The 20,933-nt window shown below is 43.9% G+C and overlaps 1 protein-coding gene across 4 annotated transcripts in view; it reads right to left on the bottom strand.

Moving 5' to 3' along the window:
- The window catches only part of MRNIP (MRN complex interacting protein), a 25,130-nt gene extending 4,197 nt beyond the window's left edge, over positions 1–20,933 (bottom strand). For 2 of the 4 annotated variants that reach the window (XM_077911142.1, XM_077911145.1), the window contains exons 1-6: positions 20,858–20,931; positions 17,861–17,920; positions 12,187–12,275; positions 6,363–6,435; positions 4,926–5,077; positions 4,136–4,223 (exon numbers count right to left, since the gene is read on the bottom strand). In XM_077911142.1, coding sequence (XP_077767268.1) covers positions 4,136–4,223; positions 4,926–5,077; positions 6,363–6,435; positions 12,187–12,275; positions 17,861–17,920; positions 20,858–20,923 — 528 coding nt within the window. In that variant the 5' untranslated portion in view covers positions 20,924–20,931. Of the gene's footprint in view, positions 1–4,135; positions 4,224–4,925; positions 5,078–6,362; positions 6,436–12,186; positions 12,276–17,860; positions 17,921–20,857 lie in introns of all 4 variants that reach the window. The other 2 variants (XM_077911144.1, XM_077911143.1) reach the window with 2 other exon arrangements.

Raw genomic sequence — 20,933 nt, 5'->3', positions numbered from 1 at the left:
TTTTTTTAATTTTTATTTATTTATGATAGTCAGAGAGAGAGAGAGGCAGAGACATAGGCAGAGGGAGAAGCAGGCTCCATGCACTGGGAGCCCGACGTGGGATTCGATCCCGGGTCTCCAGGATCGCGCCCTGGGCCAAAGGCAGGCGCCAAACCGCTGCGCCACCCAGGGATCCCTCAAGGACAAATTAAACCAGATATACTTAGCAGATATATAGAGTATTCCATCCAAGAAAAGCAGAATACCCATTCTTTTCAAGTATACATGGAACTCTCTCCAGGATAGATCACATGTTACGCTACAAAACAAGTCAATAAATTTAAGAAGATTGATATCATATTAAACATCTTTTCCAACCACAACCATATGAAACAAATCAATTACAAGAAAAAAACTGGGGGCACCTGTGTGGCTCCATGGTTGAACGTTTGCCTTTGGCCAGGGCATGATCCCGGGGTCCTGGGATCAAGTCCTGTGTCAGGATCCCTGCGGGGAGCCTGCTTCTCCCTCTGCCTGTGTCTCTCATGAATAAATAAAAATCTTAAAAAACAAAACAAAAAACTGGAAAAAACAAAAACACATGGAGGCTAACAACCAATAGGTCAACCAAGAAATCAAAAAGGAAATATAAAAATACATGGAGAAATGAAAAACACAACAGTCCAAAATCTTTGGGATGCAGGAAAAGCAGTTTTAAGAGGGAAGTTTATAGCAATATAGCCCCCCTCAAAAACAATAAAAATCTCAGGGGTGCCTGGCTGGCTCAGTTGGGTAAGTGTCTGGCTTCAGCTCAGGTCATGATCCCAGGGTCTCAAGACGGAGCCCCATGTCAGGCTTCCTACTCAGTGGATAGTCTGCTTTTTCCTCTCCCTCTGCCCCTTACCCTGCACATGTTCTCTCTCTCTCTCTAATAGCTAAATATTAAATGGTGTCAAAGTGAAAGCTGTTCTTCTAAGACCTCAGGAATAAGACAAGTATGTCCATTCTCACTACTTTTATTCAACATAGTACTGGAAGTCCTACCACAGCAATCAGACAAGGAAAAGAAATAAAAGGCATCCAAATTGGTAAGGAAGAAGTAAAACTGTCATGATTTGCAGGTGACATGATATTTTATATAGAAAATCCTGAAGACTCCACCCAAAAATTATTAGAATAAATGAATTCAGTAAAGTTAATAAATGAATATATAGAAATCTGCGGTGTTTCTATATACTAATAATAGCAGAAATAAAAATTAAGAAAACAAACTCATTTATGACTGCATCAAAAAGAAAAAATACTTAGGAATAAATTTAGCCAGAGGTGAAAGGCTTATACTCTGAAAACTGTAAGACACTGACTGATGAAAGAAACTGAAGATGACACAAACACATGGAAAGATAAACCAAGCTCATGGACTGGAAGAATCAATACTGTTAAAATGTCCATACTACCCTAAGCAATCTATGAAATTCAATGCAATCCACGTGAAAATACCAATACTATTTTTAACAAAACTAAAACAAATAATCCTTAAATTTGTATCGAATCCAAAATACCCTGAATAGCAAAAGCAAAATTGGGAAAGAAAAAACCTGGAGATTTAACAATCCCAGATTTCAAGATATACTACAAAGGTACTGTAATCAAAACAGTATGGAACTAGCACAAAAACAGACATACAGATCAATGGAACATAATAGAAAATCCAGAAATAAACCCATAATTATATGATCAGATAATCAAGGACATAGGAGGTAAGAATATACAATGTGGAAAAGACAGTCTCTTCAATGAAAAGTGGTGGGAAAACTGGGCCATTTTCTTAACAGTACGAAAAAATAAACTCAAAATGGATTAAAGACCTAAATGTGAAATCTGAAACCATAAAACACCTAAAAGAAAACATAGGCAGTAAAGTGATGGACATTGGTGTTAGCAATATATTTATGGTTATGTCTCCTCAGGAAAGGGAAAAAAAAAAACAAAAATAAAATACTGGGAGTATATAAAAATAACAACTTTTTGCACAGTGAAGGAAGACATTAACAAAATGAAAAGGCAACATATGGAATGGAAGAAGATAGTTACAAATGATGTATCTGAAAAAAGGGTTAATATCCTTAGCATACAAAGAATTTATAATATAACTCAACACTAGGGATGCCTGGGTAGCTCAGCAGTTGAGCATCTGCCTTTAGCTCAGGGTGTGATCCTGGGATTGAGTCCTACGTCGGGCTCCCCACAGGGAGCCTATGTCTCTGCCTTTCTGTGTCTCTCATGAATAAATAAAATCTTAAAAAAAAAAAAAACAACTCAACACTAAATTCCCAAATAACCCAATTAAAAAACGGGCAGAGAACCCAAACAGATATTTTTCCAAAGACCTACAGATGGCTAACAGACACATGAAAAGATGCTCAACACCATTCATCATCAGGGAAATACAAATCAAAACCACGATTTGCTATCATCTCACACCTCACACCTATCAGAATGGTTAGTATCAAAAAACACAAGAGATAACAAGTATTGGGGAAGATGTGGAGAAAAGGGAACTCTTGTGTGTTGTTGTTGGAAATGTAAATTGGGGCAATCACTTGTGGAAAACTGTATGGAATTTCCTCAAAAAATTAAAAATAGAAATACCATATGATCCAGTAATTTCATTACTGGGTATTTATTCAAAGAAAGCAAAAACACCAAATTGATGTTTTTTGTTGTTGTTGTTTTGTTTTTAATTTTTTAATTTTTTTAAAGTTCATTTTTTAAAAAATTTATTTATGATAGTCACACACAGAGAGAGAGAGAGAGAGAGAAGCAGGCTCCATGCACTGGGAGCCCGACGTGGGATTCGATCCCGGTCTCCAGGATCGCGCCCTGGGCCAAAGGCAGGTGCTAAACCGCTGCGCCACCCAGGGATCCCTGTTTTGTTTTTTAATGACAGACAGAGAGAGAGGCAGAGTCACAGGCAGAGGGAGAAGCAGGCTCCATGCAGGGAGCCCGACGTGGGATTTGATCCTGGGTCTCCAGGATCACACCCCGGGGCCGAAGGCAGCACCAAACCGCTGGGCCACTGGGGCTGCCCCAAAACACCAATTTGAAAAGATATATGCATTCCTATGTATACTGCAGCATTATTTACAATAGTCCTAATATGGAAGCAGCCCAAGTGGCCACCAATAGGTGAATGGAAAAAGACAATGTGGTATATATCAACATAAGGGTAGCAACATATATGCTACTCAGTCATAACAAAGAACTCATAAATAGAACTGATAGTTGCCCAAAGGGAAGGGGCTGAAGGGATGGGCAAGATAGGTGAAGGAGATTAAGAGGTAGAAACCTCCAGTGATAAGTCAAGGAGATGAAGACTATAGCATAGGGAATACAGTCAATAATGCTGTAATAACGTAGGCCGACAGATGATGATGACTGCCACAGTGAGCACTGATGCATATACTGAATTGTCTGAACCACCATGTTGTAACCTGAAACTAACATACCATTGTAGGTCAGACACCAGACTTCAATAATAAAAAGAACAAGACGGGAGCCCTGGGTGGCGCAGCGGTTTAGCGCCTGCCTTTGGCGCAGGGCGCGATCCTGGAGACCCTGGATCGAGTCCCACGTCGGGCTCCCGGTGCATGGAGCCTGCTTCTCCCTCTGCCTATGTCTCTGCCTCTCTCTCTCTCTCTGTGTGACTATCATAAATAAATAAAAATTTAGAAAAAACAAACAAACAAAAAAAAAATAAAAAGAACAAGAGCTGATTCTAGGTGAAGACAGTGCTTCAGTGCAAAAGAACAAGCCTGGGTAAGTGAAGATGAAGATGGGAACAGTTGCTCAGAAGTCAAGGGCAGGTCCCTTGTGGGACAGTCTGGCAAAGACCCTTCACTCCACCTTGAGGGACGAGAATGGTCCTGACTCAGAAAAGCCCTACTGGTCAACCTTGGTTGATTCCAAGGCATCAAGCTGTCCTTTTGACCAGGAACTCATATCACTGAGATTGGGCATGGCAGAGAAATAAATGGTCAGGCCAGAGAAAGGAACTGGCTTAACTCAGAGCAGACAAAACACTCGGGTATTAAACAAGTCTGTGTGTTCAATGGTTACTGGGACCAGAAAAGAAACACTATCCTCAGTCACTGACCTTCTGGGGCTCCAAGGTAACCTCAGAGTCACTCACGTTCTGGACATCTGGGCTGTGTGAAGGCTGGACTGTGCTCTGGCTCCATTTCCTGGTGGAGAGAAAGCACTGTCAAGAATCCAGCGCTATCACCAACAGGGTCCCGATGCTGACGCCTGGAGTTACCACCCAGCACAAGTAGGGACCTCGTCCTCCCATACAGCTCCCCCCAGGTGGCTGCTCAGCTTCTGCTCCACTGCCAATAGCAGGCTGCCCCACAACCTCCAAGGCAGTCTGTTTCTCTGCTCCATAGTCTGTAGTTGCTACAAAGTTCTTATTTTGCATTGGAATCTACCTCCCAGTGTCCATTGCCCTATAGGAGCCATCTTGGGTCTAGCTAAGGCAATGTCTTAGAAGGCTCACTGAAATGCAGAGAAAGCCTAGGGAAGAGACTTATAAAAGGTCAGGCTTTCCTGCTGTAGGCTAAAGCTCACAGAATCATAAGCTACTCTGGCCACACTTCACTTTGTCAACTCTGCCCCTAAAGTACACTCTTTCTTGAGGTCAGTGCAGTCACAATTAAGTGAACACCACCAAGGTGCCCATGCTGGCGTTCCACCCAACCCTCCTCTCTGCATGGCAGCACCTGGTGCGCAGCAAGGCCAAGGAGGGCTTGGTGGTGATGGTACCTGCCAGCTAGTGCCATGCAGGCTTCTTCTGTGCTGCTGACTGCTAGGGCTGCTCATCACTGCCCCCATCGTGGGTCACCGTGGGTATGGGGTGATGGCTGCTGGATTAGTGACTTGTTTGGCACCTTTTTCTAGGCAGGCCTGTGTTGAAGGGAGGGTCTGGCGTCTCTGTCCCAGATAAAGACTGTCTCTTGAAACACACTCCTTCCATTCCCAGTTCTTTTGAGTCTCTTTCCAGATACTTCAGCCAGCGGTTCTCTGAGGACTGAGGTTTTTCCTACAGGATTGGGAAGTAAGTTTATTCTCAGGACCCTCACCTACCCTGTCACCAGGAAAGGCATTTTGCTGGAAGGCAATGGGGAGATGGATGTCCTGAGGCACCACTGGGGACCAGGCACACTGGCACAGGTCCTGGGAAAGCCACAGGGCACAACTCATCAAGGAACTTTACAAATGTCCATGCTCCCTGACTGACGGCTTCCAAATGAAGACAAAGGCACAAAGATACTTGTCAAGGTGATATAAATCTTAGCACATACTTACCGTAGCAAAAATCTGGAAATGATCTACATGCCAAATCATCATGGAATAAATATTGATACACTACTATACCTTGTAGATATAGCACATCACTGAAAATTCTACAGCAACATAAGACCAGCAGGAGTGCAAACTCTAGGATGCAAACCAGGGTTTTTTGTAATGATGAAGCTGTAAAATTTTTTTTTTTAATTTTTATTTATTTATTTATTTATGATAGTCACAGAGAGAGAAAGAGAGAGAGGCAGAGACATAGGCAGAGGGAGAAGCAGGCTCCATGCACCGGAAGCCCGACGTGGGATTCGATCCTGGGTCTCCAGGATCGCGCCCTGGGCCAAAGGCAGGCGCCAAACCGCTGCGCCACCCAGGGATCCCTGAAGCTGTAAAATTAAGTCCCTAAGTGGACAAGACTGGAAGTACAGAACCAAATATGTGAAAGCTGCTGTGTTAAAGTGGTGTATGAGCAATGCTCCCGTTTATAATACAAATATGAGGGGCGAGCAGAGGGAGGACGCTGCCAGTGTGATTCTGTGAGCAGAGGCGGGCTCTGTCCTCAGGTGGGCAGGGAGCCTCGGACAGCTGTTCCCACGCCCCCGCCCCTGGCAGGACAGTGTTCCATGTACCCAGCACCCTGGATGTACCAATGGTGTCACCTCCTCAGTCACCCAGGCTCTTCTCCTGCCTACCCAACACTGTCTGAGCATCTATTTTACTATGCACTGGGGCAGAAAGCTGGATGTGAGCCCTGCTGGGAGGCTTGGGTTGGAGAAAGGGAACACGAATGGCAGGTCCTCAGCAGCAGCAGTAGCAGCAGCATCTTTTCACTATCAGAGGTGTGCCCAGAGTGTGACAGGGAGTATTGGTACACATGGCTGTGTCCACCCTTATGACAGGGGTGGGTTTACTCCCTCCTCTGTTTGCTATAGCTCCAAGCCAAGTGTCTGTTATCGATAGCATTTGTTCAACGAAAGACCAGCAAATGAATAAATGGACCACCCCCCCACCCCCACCGTGACACTCACCTGCACACTCTCATGCTCAGCATTCCCAGGCCCTGCATTTTCCTCATCAACATTTACAGGCTCTTCCAGAAACCTTAGTGAAAGAATGTATGTATGTCCTTAGTGAAATGACCAGGGGATGAAGAGCAAGGAGATGGAACAGCAGGATGTAAATACTTGATACCAAAGACTGCTCTAGGAGATCTTAGGATCTTATTTCTGTTGTTCTGATGTAATTTGGTGATCTTCCAGCAGCTCACAAGGGCCTGGGCAGGGGGACTGTTTGTTCTCCAGATTTAGGCAAGTCAAACCAGCGTTTGCATCCTGGCTTTGCCATTGACTGGCTGTCATGGTCAGTGTGAATTTCGGTTCATCGCTGTACCCCAGTTCCCCTCATCCACAAGTGGGGACAATATGGAAGGGGTGACTATAAAGATGAAAGAGACAACATGCGTGCATGTGCCTTGTCGAGAGCCTGGGGTACAGAGAGAGTAACGTCAGGGGAAGCCTCATAGCACAGAGTCCCTCCCATCAGCAGTAGAGATGTCTCCACTGCACAGAATTATACAAGTCTTTTATTATTATTATTATTTATTTATGATAGGCACACAGTGAGAGAGAGAGAGGCAGAGACACAGGCAGAGGGAGAAGCAGGCTCCATGCACCGGGAGCCCGACGTGGGAGTCGATCCTGGGTCTCCAGGATCACGCCCTGGGCCAAAGGCAGGCGCTAAACCGCTGCGCCACCCAGGGATCCCTATACAAGTCTTTATTTATTTATTTATTTTTTAATTTTTTTTTATTTATGATAGTCACACAGGGAGAGAGAGAGAGGCAGAGACATAGGCAGAGGGAGAAGCAGGCTCCATGCACCGGGAGCCTGACGTGGGATTCGATCCTGGGTCTCCAGGATCGCGCCCTGGGCCAAAGGCAGGCGCCAAACCGCTGCGCCACCCAGGGATCCCTATACAAGTCTTTATAGTTCTACCTCGACCCTTACGAGAGAGGAGGCATTCTGTGTGACATAGTAACTTCCACCAGCCCTCCAGGGGAAGTAGGGCTCTTTCACCACATAAAGAAGAGTGGGGGTGCCAGGGCCTCTAGGACCTCTAATAGGACTGAATGGCTGTGAGAATACTTACTGTGCAAGAGTTGGAGGTTAGAGCAAAGCCAAGTCTACCATCTGTCAGGGTGGTTACATCACACTGTCATATGGGAACTCCTTCTAGCGAGCTACCCAATGTGGGTATCTATACTTCAATTTCTTCATTGGTATGTAGAAATCAATGGTCCTCACAGGATGATTATAAAGATGCAGTGAGAGCATGCATGTACAACACCTACTCAGCCATGTGGCTGGTGATCCAGCATTCATATCATGGTATCCTAGCAGCTACTGGCCAGAGCTCTGCTCATCTTTCGGATTCAGGAACTCATCAATAACGAACAGCTCTCAACAGTCCAAAGATACCATTCTGTCTTCTTGCTTTAATGATACCACTGGGCAGTTGGGCATCTGCTGTTCCTTTTTAAGTGCTCGCTCGCTCTCTCTCTCCACCTACTTTTCAGCTCTTTTGTCTTTCGTGTTCTATGATTTCATTATGTTGCTGCTCTAAGGGCAGATTTCTTTTTTAATCTTAAAATTAACTTAAGGTATGACATACCTTAAAATTTAAGTGTCTACTTAGATGAGCTTTGATAAATTATATCTTTGAAACTATCATCCAATCAAGATACAGGGATGCCTGGGTAGCTTAGCGGTTAAGTGCCTGCCTTTGGCCCAGGATCGAGTCCCATGTCGGGTTCCCTACATGCATCCTGTTTCTTCCTCTGCCTCTGTCTCTCTGTGTTGTCTCTCATGAATAAATAAATAAAATCTTTATTTGATTTTAAAATCTTTATTTTATTTTATTTATTTACTCATGAGAGACAGAGAGTGAGAGAGAGAGAGAGAGAGGCAGATACACAAGCAGAGGGAGAAGCAAGCTCCATGTAGGGAACCCAACATGGGACTTGATCCCAGGTCTCTAGGATCAGGCCCTGGGCTGAAGGCAGTGCTAAACCACTGAGCCACCTGGGCTGCCCAACAAATAAAATCTTAAAAAAAAAAAGATTATAGGAAAAAAATTTTAATTCAGATATAATGGACAAGATATGGAAAAATTTCATCATGCCCAAAAGTTCTCATGTGTCTATTTTTTTTTAAAGATTCCTCTATTCATGAGAGACACCAAGAGAGAGGCAGAGACATATGCAGATGGAAAAGCAGGCTCCCTGCAATAAGCCTGATGTGGGACTCGATCCCAGGACTCCAGGATCACAACCTGAGCCAAAGGCGGATGCTCAACCACTGAGCCACCCAGGCGCCCTCATATGTGTCTTTAGAGGCAATTCTCTCCCCCAGAAAACTACTGATCTCTACAGCATGTAGTCTTTTGTGTTGGGCTTTTCTCACTTAGCAATGTTTTTGAGATTTGCCAGTGTTGTTTTGAATGTTGTAGTGTTCCATTGCATGAACATACCACAATCTGTTTATCCATTCACCTTCTGATTTATCTATATGTATAGTCTTTTACCAATATCACATTGTCTTCAATTACTGCAGCATTATAGATCTTGAAATCAGGCTGTAAAAGTCCCCCAGCTTTGTTCTTTTCAAAATTGTCTCGGTAATTCTAGGCATTAGTATTTCTATATAAATTTTAGGGTCAGTTTGTCAATTTCTACAGAAAAAAAAAAAAGCCCATTGGAATTTTGATTTGGATTAGGTTGTCTCTACCAATTTAGAATAAACTGAAATCTTCATGATACTGAGTTTTCCAATCCAGGAACATGTTACATGTCTTCGTTAATATAGATCTTCTTTAATTTCTCTCAGCAATGTTTTGTAGTTTTTACTGAATAGATCTTGCACATTTTTTGTTATATTTATCCCTAAGTAACTGTTCTAAATGGTATAATTAAAAAAGTTTAATTATAGGCTTTAATTTTCTTAATATTTAATATTTTATTTTGGGGGATTTTATTTTTTTAGATTTTATTTATTTGAGAGAGCATGCATGCAAGAGTGGGAGGACAGAGGGATCCCTGGGTGCCTCAGTGGCTTAGCTCCTGCCTTTGGCCCAGGGCGTGATCCTGGAGACCCGGGATTGAATCCCACGTCGGGCTCCCAGTGCATGGAGCCTGCTTCTCCCTCTGCCTGTGTCTCTGCCTCTCTCTCTCTCTGTGTGACTATCATAAATAAATAAATTAAAAAAAAAAAAAAAAAAGGAAAAAAAAAAGAGTTGGGGGAATGGGCAGAAGGAAAGGGGGAGGGATTGAGGGAGAGGGGAGGGAGAAGCAGACTCCCTGCTGAGCATGGAGCCTTACATAGGACTCAATCTCAGGACCCAGAGATCATGACCTGAGCCAAAGTAAGACACTTAACTGAGTCACCTAGGCACCCCTGTATGTTGACTTTGTATCCTTGTGATCTTGATAAAATATTAGTTCTAGTAGCATTTATATAGATTCGTTAGGATTTCCTATATATACAACCATGTTGTATATGATCAGGGCATGATCCTGGAGTCCCGGGATCGAGTCCCACGTCGGGAGGACTGCAGGGAGCCTGCTTCTCCCTCTGCCTGTGTCTCTGCCTCTCTCTCTGTCTCTCATGAATGAATAAATAAAATCTTTTATTTTATTTTAAATCTTAAAAAAAAACAAACAAAAAAACCATGTTGTTTCCAAGTAAAATAATGACCTGGGATGCTTGGGTGGCTCAGTGGTTGAGCATATGCCTTTAGCTCAGGGTGTGATCCTGGGGTCCTGGAATCAAGTCCTGCATTGGGATCCCCACAGGGAGGCTTCTCCCTCTGCCTGTGTCTCTGACTTTCTCTGTATCTCTCATGAATGAATATATAAAATCTTAAAAAAAAAAAAAAAAAAAAAAAAAAGAATGACTTTATCCAGTTTGAGATTTACTGTTTCCTAAATCCAAGAATGTAAGCGTTTGATTCTGGAAAATGCTCTAATCTTTTCACACATCGCCTCTGCCCCACTTTTCTTATTCTCTGTTGCTGGAACTATCCCCTGTTGCTTTCATGTTTTTCAACTCACATTTTTCCACCTTTGTATTTGTGTTGCATTGTGAATGAACACTTTCTTCAGATTTATCTCCCATTTCACTGATTCTCTCTTCAGCTACAGTTAATGCTTAACCTGTTCACTGAAAAATTTTTTTTAATATTTTATTTATTTATTAGAGACAGAGAGAGAGAGGCAGAGACACAGGCAGAGAGAGAAGCAGGCTCCATGCAGGGACCCCGATGTGGGACTCGATCCCGGGTCTCCAGGATTCTGCCCTGGGCCAAAGGCAGTGCTAAACCGCTGAGCCACCCGGGCTGCCCTGTCCACTGAAATTTTAATTTCAATGATTCTACTTTTTTTTTTTTTTTTCATTTATTTATGATAGTCACACAGAGAGAGAGAGAGAGGCAGAGACACAGGCAGAGGGAGAAGCAGGCTCCATGCACCGGGAGCCTGACGTGGGACTCGATCCCGGGTCTCCAGGATCGCGCCCTGGGCCAAAGGCAGGCGCTAACCTGCTGCGCCACCCAGGGATCCCTGATTCTACTTTTCATTTCTACAAACTCCTTTTGGTTCTTTTTCAAACCTAGTCATTTTTTAAAAGATTTTATTTATTTATTCATGAGAGACACAGATTGAGAGAGAGAGAGAGAGGCAGAGACACAGGCAGAGAGAGAAGCAGGCTCCATGCAGGGAGCCCGATGTGGGACTCGATCCTGGGGCTCTGGGATCACGCCCTGGCCAAGGACGGACGCTCAAACCACTGAGCCACCCAGGTGTCCCCCTACTTAGTCATTTTTAAAAGTCCCTGGCTTCCTTTTTTTTTTTTTCCTTTGTACTTTCTACCCCCAACATGCCGCTTGAACTCACAAACCTGAGATGAAGAGTTGCATGCTCTACCAACTAAGCCAGCCAGGTGGCCTGAACTACTTTGCTTCTTATATGATCAATCTTGCCTTTTATTTCATTAAATATATTAAATACACATTACGTATTCTGTAGTCTGTGTGTGTCACTTTCTCATCTGTTGTTTCTGTTGTCTTTTGCTCATGGTGACATGAATGTTTAATGATTTTTAACTCTGAGTATATGCTCCTTAGAACTTTATCTGTGGAAATTCTTTCAGGACTGTGTTGAAGATGTATGCTCCAGAGGAATTGCATTTACCTTTGCTTCCTTGAGCAGTTTAAAAATAAATTCCCAGTCTGAGGCTTTTCACACAGTGCATGTAAAAGGCTGAAAAGCCATGTGACAGCTTTCTTGTGTTTATAAAATCCTAGAGAGATATTTCTCTTCTTCAGCCAATACCAAGGTCAACAGCAGGCTCCCTGCTGCAGACAGGGTGCATTTGATCATTCATTGAAGGTGTAGTATTTTGGGGACACAGCTTTATGTGGTGGTCTCCTACTGACCCCCCTCCCCGCCATGCTGAACAGACCCTAGGCCTTGTCTTTGTCTCTTGCACCCCTCCCAGGGTCTACGTGGAAGCTCCAGAGCACCTGGATTCATTACATCAGTAGCTCAGGTACTTACTCTCTGGATTTTGGCTTTTGCTTTATTTTTAACTTCTGATATTTTGTTTACTTCCCTATCATCTCATCAGTGTACTCCAAATACTATAGTTAGTATTTTTAGTTATTGTCAGAGGGAAGATTGTTCAGAGTAAATAATCACTGTATGGAAATTTAAGTTTTTTTTTTTCCCATCTTCTACTTCCACTAACCACTCAAGATGAACACAGGCCAAGATAAGATGCATTTCTCAAACAACTATACCTGAGTGATATCTCTGAAATCTGTCCCTGCAGCAGATTTAATTTTTGGACATGGCATCTACAGTCAGCACCAGAGCCCTCACCATAAGTCTGAAAAACAAAAGAATACTAAGTTTATAAAGCACTGACAGAATGTTGAGAAACAAATCCATTAGTGACATACCTCAGGAAGGGAAAAGCTATACTTTGCAAGGCAGAAATCCTAATGACTGAGCACTGCTTCTGGAGTAATTTATTTACAAATAGTCTCAGGAACAAATATTTCTGGTTTATCTGGCGACTATCCTTCTAGCATTGAGAACTCTACATATCAAAGACAAACTCAGTCCCAAACCCCACACTAAATGGTTAATAAACATGAATAAGAAATTTGGAAGAAGGGCACTTGGGTGGCTCACTGGCTGAACATCTGCCCTTGGCTCAGGTTGTGATCCTGGGGTCCTGGGACGGAGTCTTGCATCCGTCTCCCCACAGGGAGTCTGCTTCTCCCTCTGCCTATGTCTTTGCCTCTCTGTGTCTCTCATGAATAAATAAATAAAATCTTAAAAAAATTTTTTTTGGAAGAGAAGCAACACAAGCCACCAATTGGTATTCACTGATAATCAAAGCAACATAAAATAAAAGTTTTTTTTTTTTCCCCACTTAGCAGTCACCCATTTGTTTCACAATATTTATTTAGCACCTCTTATGTGCCAGGGTCATGGACTAGTTAAGGACAATAAGGGGAGGAGACAAAAATCACTGTCATCATGGAGTGTACATTCTAGTGAGAGGAGACAATGTATAAATTGACTATGTGGCCATTAGGTGATGGAAGTACCATCAAGGAAAATAAGGCAATGAAAGGGTAGAGTGGAGACAAAGTAGACAATTTTATATAAGGTGTTCAGGAACAGATCACTAAGGTGATGCTTGAGCACAAAGTAGGAAAATATGAGGGCAGAAGCCATGAAGATACCTAGGGGAAAGCATTTGGCAGAAGCAATGAAATGGACACGAGAGCAAGGACCCTGAGCCTGGCATTTTCGAGGAACATGGCTAGAGCTGAGTGGTCTGGGGGAAAACAACAGGAGATGAGGTTTGAGTGTAGTCCCTACTATAGGCAAAGTCAGCTTCATGGGCATGAGACCTGTTCTGTTATGGCCATGCTGAAAACATTTTTTGGTTTTATTTTTGAAATTCTTATTTTTGAACTTGTGTAAGTGAAGTCTGATGGGACAAAGGATCATGTCTGTAAGCAGAGAAACACACAGTATACGTGTCCACTGTTCCTTACCACACCATTTGCATCATGTGCTTGATGATCCAGGGGCACAGGCTTCCAGTTGACTCACAACAAATACGCGGGAGTGTACACAGAGAGTCCTAGTGTAGATGCTGTTTGCCATCTACATCTGAGTATGTGGAGGCACCCACAGGCTGAGATGCCAGGCTTCCAATGGAACAAGAACTTGCTTCAGATGCAGAAGGCAAGGGTGTTCTAAACATACACAACCAACCAAGGAACCCTATCATATCTTTTTTTATTCCTGTTACTTGCCTAGAACAGCTGATCACTTCTGCTAAAAATGATGACATGGAAGGAAAGGGCAAGACAGAGACTTTCCTTTCCCTCAGTCCTTCCTTATGCATCAGGAAACTGATGGGGGAGCATGGGGCTGGGGGAAAATGTGTGCATATCAGTAAGTAGAGTAAAAACAGCTGAGTTAATTTTGTGTAGCATTTCCAGTGGTAAGAATGAAATATGTAGGCATATATGAGCTCCAAAACACAACCTGGGTAATTTGGATGATCCTGCACATACAGTAAATGCTCTTATGTTATTCTGCATATGGACTAAACACTCTTTGCATTTTAAACTGGTGTTGAAAATAAATAAATAAACAAACAAACAAACAAACTGGTGTTGTAGGATATCAGTGGCAAAATTAATGCTAATAAACTTAAAATATTAAGTTTTCTTTACTTAGGAAGACATTCAACAGTAAATAAACTCATTATTGGGCAGCCCGGGTGGCTCAGAGGTTTAGCACCGCCTTCAGCCAGGGCCTGATCCTGGAGACCCAGGATTGAGACCCATGTCAGGCTCCCTGCATGGAGCCTGCTTCTCCCTCTGCCTGTGTCTCTGCCTCTCTCTTTCTCTGTGTCTCTCATGAATGAATAAATAAAATTAAAAAAAAAAAATAAACACATTATGAAAAGTCAAGAGAATCCAGGAAAGAAAGGAAAAGCTTAATATTTTAGTACCTTTTACAGCTCTGCTTTTGAACAAGGGGCCTCACATTTTCCTTTTGTACCAGGCACTGTACATGGCCCTGTCTGTAAGACTATGGATTTTGCTCTAACCTGGAAGGTTGGGGAGACTGACTTGGCCCAACACATGTTTTAGCAGGACATTTGGACCACAGCGCTGAGGGCAGACTATACTGCAGCAACAGGGGGGCTGGCAGGAGGTTGCTGCAAACAGTGGTGTGGCTCAGACCACTGTAGTGACAAGTGGTCAGTCTGGGTACATCCTCAAAGGGGAGCTGACAAGATCTGCTGATGGACAAGATGAAGAGTATTTGAAAAATAAAAAATAAAAAAAGAGGAGTCATGGATGACTTCCAGATTTTTTTTAGTTCAAACAACTAACCAGGGACTTGGCACACAGGAGATGGGGATGATTGTGGGAGAGCAGGTGCGTAGGACCTTCTGTTTGGAAAGATGGGTTCTGGATGACTATCAGAGAACCAGGAGAGAGCTGAATGGGCAGACCTGGGGTCTGAGACAGATACCCCAGAGCTGTGAGACGATCTCCTCTTGGATCACTAAGGAGGAGAGGTCAACAAACTTGTATCACTGGAGCAGAGGCCAACAAACTGAATACCAGAGCATTCTCATGTTTAGAAGCTGGGGAGATGGGAAAAAGCTAGCACAGAGGACTGAAACACAGCAGAAAGACAGCAGGAGAACCAGAGTGGGATGACTGGAAGTCTGAGTGAACACAATGTTTTGAGGAGGACATGACAAACTGTGACAGATGCCACCAACAGGTCAAGCCGCTGGGGGACTGAGAATTCACCATGGATTTTAGCAAATGGAGATCACTGCTCACTTTGACAGGAGTCATTTTACTGGACTGCAGGGAATAAAGTCCAGCTGGGGCAAGTTCAAATTAGAATGGGAGAGAACTGAAGACTGCAACGGCAAAGCTTTGTAAGGCGTTGATCTGGCATAAATGGCTAAGTGTACGCGCGCTAGCAAGGGAGGGACCAGACCACTGCTGAATGCTCAAATCATTCTCCCCTCATCTGGGCACAAACTGGACTAAGTTTTCTGGTTTTCCTTGCAATTCTTTCTAGTGGGATGGGAGCCACTTCTAGGCCTGACCCCTAAAAGCCTCCTGGGTAGTTCCTTCATGTTCTTGCCCTTCAGTGGCTGTAGGCACCAGGCCTCTGGGACTTAACAGAACCTCAAGATGAAGGGTGCCTGGGTCCCTGAATGACCACACCCAGGATGTCTGCCCTGTTGATTTTAATCCCTTCCAGGACCATTACAAGAGCAAGAGAGACAATTTCTATTGTGTTAGGCTACACCATTTTGTCGTCTATTTGTCACTTATACCATAAGCCATGCCCCACTGCACATGCATGGAGGCGCTGAGACGAATGCAGGGCCTCCTCAAGGAGAATTTAGAAATATAAGCTGAAATGGAAAATGAGTAGCAGTCACCAGCTCACAAGCCAGCTCCTTGTCTTCAGAGACCCAATCTTGGGGTGGGCCTCAGCAGCTCTACTGCTGACCAATGACCCGATCATTCCTATCCAACCGTCCCAGTTGGCTGGACCAGATGTGGACATCTGGGTCAACTGAACCAATCAGATCGCTTCCCCCAGTTTATTAATTGGGATTCAGCTATTCTAGTTGGCTTGAAGTGAGAGTCTGTGGTCGGTGGGTGGAGTAGGTTACTGTGAGCTATCTGGGGAGAGAGAGGAAGGGGAGGAAAAAATGATGTTTGCATTGTCCACAGCTTTGCGGACCTTCAAGGGCTCAGGGATTTTCATCCCCCCTTGCTTTCCCCAAGATACCCCATTACCTTGCCAGTACTTTTTTTTTTTTTCTGAAACCGTTCTGAAGTGTCTTTTTTCTACTTGCAATCAAAAGAATCTTCGTTAAAAGACATCCTTTGAAATAGCAACTTAATTTCAAGGAAATCACTGGTCAAGTGAAGAAAGAGCTTTTGTAAGAACCCTCATTGTACAGTTGTTCATAACAATGAAAACAAAAATCAACCTAAGTGCCAGTCACTGTGGGATTGGTCATTTCCTGATTCAATAAATATTCACTGAGCGATCACTTACTATGCCAGGCACATGATATGTGCAGAGGGCGGATCAGTAAACAAAACAGGCAGAGCTTCTGCTCTCATGGCACTTCCATGAGATAAGCAACACTCATGTAAACACACTCGAATATGATTATCTTTTTTTTTTTTAAGTTTTATTTATTTATTCATAGAGATGCAGAGAAGGGGGGGGGGCAGAGACACAGGCAGAGGGAGAAGCAGGCGCCATGCAGAGAGCCTGACGTGGGACTCGATCCAGGGTCTCCAGGATCACGCCCTGGGCTGCAGGCGGCGCTAAACCGCTGCACCACTGGGGCTGCCCCTCGAATATGATTAAATCAGAGCAGTGAGGAGAGCATGGGGAAGCCCCAACAAGGAGCACAAAGGCCATAAGGGTGCAGCATGTCTAGACTATTTCAAGGTCTGAAAGCAAAGGCCTCATGGCCGAAGGAGGAAAACAGGCAGCTGAAGCGGGAGAGGTGGCATGGGGGGGCCAGAGAAGGTGAATGAGGGGCTCAATAAGGCAAAGGGTGCAGAAAGGCTGCGCTATGAAAGAGATGAGGTGGAGCAATAGGTATCCATATGAAAAGAATCTAAGTGGCCTAAGTAAGAGCGCTTCCTTCAGTCCTTAGGTTCTCTCTTGAGCATCTCCTGATGACCTCCACTTCCTGAGCTCCCCTTGTCCTCAAACTGCACGCACGGACATGCACCCAGCCGGTTGGGTCTGATTGCTCAGTCATCTTCTTACAGGCCCTGCATTTTCCTTGCCATTTACTCAGTCTAGGTTTTTTTTTTTTTTTTTTTTTTTTAAAAGATTTACTTATTTATTTGAGAGAGAACACAAGCAGGGTGAGAGGGAGAGAGAGAAGCAGACTCTCCACCCAGCACAGAACCCCACTTGGGGCTCAACCCCAGGACCCCAGATCATGACCTAAGCCAAAGGCAGACGCTTAACTGACTGAGCTACCCAGGTGCCCTGTTCAATCTAGTTTTAATTGCCCTGTGTGCGTGCATCAGTTTCTCTTCCACATGTACAGATCTGTGAAGGCGAGAATGACAAAGCTTTGCTGCCCTTCTTTCTCCTATGCCTGCACACAAAAAGTACTCAGTAAAAACTTGCTGACTGACTAAGCAAAGGAAGGTAAATTTCCATCCATTTCACTCCTTGAAGGAAGAGGAACCTAGGAGTAGATGTTCTTGATCTAGTGAACTTGGTCCCAATACTGGAATGCTGGGGCTCCACAGAAACATGCTTTTCTGCAGGGTTGGGTCCCCCCCTCTGGTCCCCCCCCCCCCGCCTCCTCGCTTTCTGGCTTGGCTACTAGATGCCCTGTTTCTCAGGACTCACCTGCAAAAATGACTGCTTCTCTCCACAAGCTTTGCATGTCCACTTGAGACTCTTTTTCTCCTACAATGAAATCCCAGAAATTTGGCTTAATTCTTTAAAACAGGTAGAAATGAATAAAAAATAATGATTTCAAAAGATCAAGGGAAAAGAATAAAATTCTAAAAACAAACCAACATATATATATAAAAAGCTAATGGATTATAAAGGTGGCATTTTAGGAGTGAGGAAAAAACAGACTATGTAATAAATGGTGCTGGGAAAACTAGCTATCCATATGAAACAAAATCAAGCAGATCTCTGTTACTTCCACAACATTTTAATTTCAATTCTTGAGAAATCTAAGTGAGTTCTCTCTTAACATGATAAAATACCTTATATTCAGCTCTAAAACTGGGAAGTCACTGCCAGTATGCCTATGAAAATCAAGAACAAGCCAAAAAGCCCCACTATAGTTGACCATTGTTATTTTTCTGCTAATGGAATTGGAAAAGAAAAAGTAATAAGAGGTATGAAAACTGGAGAAGAGGGAAAATTGCTATAGATTTTTTTTAACCTGAAAACTCAAGAAAATCAAATGAAAAACTACTAAAAACATTAAGACAATCTAATATAGTGAGGTTGAATACAAAGTTAATATAGCTTCAAAAGTTAACAGAGCCCGGATGCCTGGGTGGCTCGGTGGTTGAACGTCTGCCTTCGGCTCAGGGTGTGATCCTGGAGCCCTGGGCTCTGAGTCCTGCATCGGGCTCCCTGCATGGAGCCTGCTTCTCCCTCTGCCTATGTCTCTGCCTCTTTCTCTGTCTCTCATGAATAAGTAAATCAAATCTTAAAAAAAAAAAAATAAAAGTTAACAGTCTTAATGTAAGGATCTAGTCAGAAAAGGTAATGGAAGAGTCCATTTATAATACCAACAAAGAAAATGTTATCAAGGGGCACCAAAGTTCCTTGAAAAAATGGAATGAAGTAGCATGCTTAACATCAAAAAGACTCCTGGGCTGATTTATAAAAATTAATACGACTATGACCCTAATACAAAAACCATCAGGTTTTTTTGAAGTACCCCAAAGGTTTCTAAGGAAGCCAAGCAGTACCAAATACAAATTTATGTAGACATATCCTACAATTCAGCAATTCTAATTCTCTAGTCTCTCTCTTCAAACACCATAAAAATACTCCTTTCTATGGGTACCTCTACAAGGAGGAAATGCACGTTAAAGAAAAAAAATAGGTCTGGAAGGACACACAGTAACTGGCTAGCTCTAGGGGTCTGAAGATAGTAAGAAATAACAGGATCTTTGCAATCAGACAGCCCTGGGCCTGCCATTTATTAGATAGACCCCAGGATTTCTGTATTTTCATCTCTGTAAAATGAGGATGATAGATACCTAATCCAGAGATTGTTAAAACTAAATGGGATGTGTGAAATTGTCACCTCTGCAACTACTGTTAACTCTTTTCTCCCTTTAGGATCAAATCACTTTTCCTAGTTGAAATAACTGTGAGAGTACGCACAACATTATGTATGTGTAATAATTTAAAAATGGAAATGACTTCCATTTAATCTCAACTCCTAAAATACAGTCCAAAAAGTGAAGTAAAAACGATTTCTTTTTTTTTTTTTTAATTTTTTTTTTTTTAAATTTTTTTATTTATTTATGATAGTTACAGAGAGAGAGAGAGGCAGAGACACAGGCAGAGGGAGAAGCAGGCTCCATGCACCGGGAGCCCGACGTGGGATTCGATCCCGGGTCTCCAGGATCGCGCCCTGGGCCAAAGGCAGGCGCCAAACCGCTGCGCCACCCAGGGATCCCCGTAAAAACGATTTCTGAGCCCCCCAAAGAGCCCTTGGGGTCTCAGCAGGCGGATGGGTGCATACTCAGCATCTGACTTCTAAACATTCACTTTGAACAAGTTTGATGTTATCCTTTTTCTGGGCACAGCAGGTAAGAGGGGAAAGAGAGAACTGTCAGGAGATACACTTGACGGCAGTGTTGGGTGACATCAAGGACTAAGATGAGATACCATCCAGGACAAGACAGGCTAAGTGACATCCCTTATCTTGCATCTTCAAAGTCAGGGAAGCAAAACGTTTTAGAATTTCTGAGGACCGTGTTTCAAAAACTTCACTCTTGGGTTGTTCACCATTTGGGGAACAGGCATGAGTCCCTCCTCATATGATGGAGACACTGCAGAGCAAAAGGGTGACAGCAAGGCATGCCCAGTTGTGCCTCAGTTTGAAAACTGTCATCTCTGGCGCCTGGGTGGCTCAGTTCCGTAAGTGTCTTCGGCTCAGGCCATGACCCTGGGGTCCTGGGATCCAGCCCCATATCAGGTTCCCTGCCCAGCTGGGAGTCTGCCTCTCCCTCCTGCTTCTTGTGCTCTCCCTCTCTCTTTCTCTCAAGTAAATAAATAAAATCTAACAAGAACAACAAACAAATCAAGGGACACCGGTGTGGCTCAGTGGTTGAGCGTCTGCCTTCGGCTCAGGGCGTGATCCCAGGGTTCTAGGATCGAGTTCTGCAAGGGGAGTTCCACGGGGAGCCTGCTTCTCCCTCTGCCTGCGTCTCTGCCGCTCTCTGACGTAGCTTTCATGAATAAGCAAATAAAATCTTTAAAAACAAACAAACAAAACAATAACCCTGTCATCTCCCCAGTAGTTAAATTAAGAAAGAGCCACTTTGGGGTGGGCTATCCTCGACGTGCTTTCTCCAACTAGCTCCAAGAGGTCACGAGGCCGCCTCCTCAGAAACCATTACCCCCGGTTTCTACGAATCTTATAACCACGTCAGAAACATTAAAAACAAACAACAACAACAGTAAAACGTTACGAAGAGATACCAAAACCCAGTCCTCAGAGCCAGTCCTGGAGCCCGGCGTCAGGGAGGCCCAGTACCGCGCCGCGGGGCAAGGCTTGGGGCGGAGGCCGGGCCCTCCGCGGCCCCTCCAACTCCCGCCCGCCATTGCCGCGCCGGAGGGGGAGCCCGGTGCCCACCCCACCTGGTGTGCTTGGAAGAGGCGACAGCGGAAGCACCGCAGCACCCTAGCCCGCTGAGCCGACGACATTGCGGCCGCC

The sequence above is a fragment of the Canis aureus genome, chromosome 10 (assembly GCF_053574225.1).
Source record: "Canis aureus isolate CA01 chromosome 10, VMU_Caureus_v.1.0, whole genome shotgun sequence".
In the NCBI taxonomy this organism is placed as follows: Eukaryota; Metazoa; Chordata; class Mammalia; order Carnivora; family Canidae; genus Canis; species Canis aureus.
Note: the sequence above shows the minus strand (reverse complement) of the source record. Positions and strands in the feature narration are given on the sequence as shown.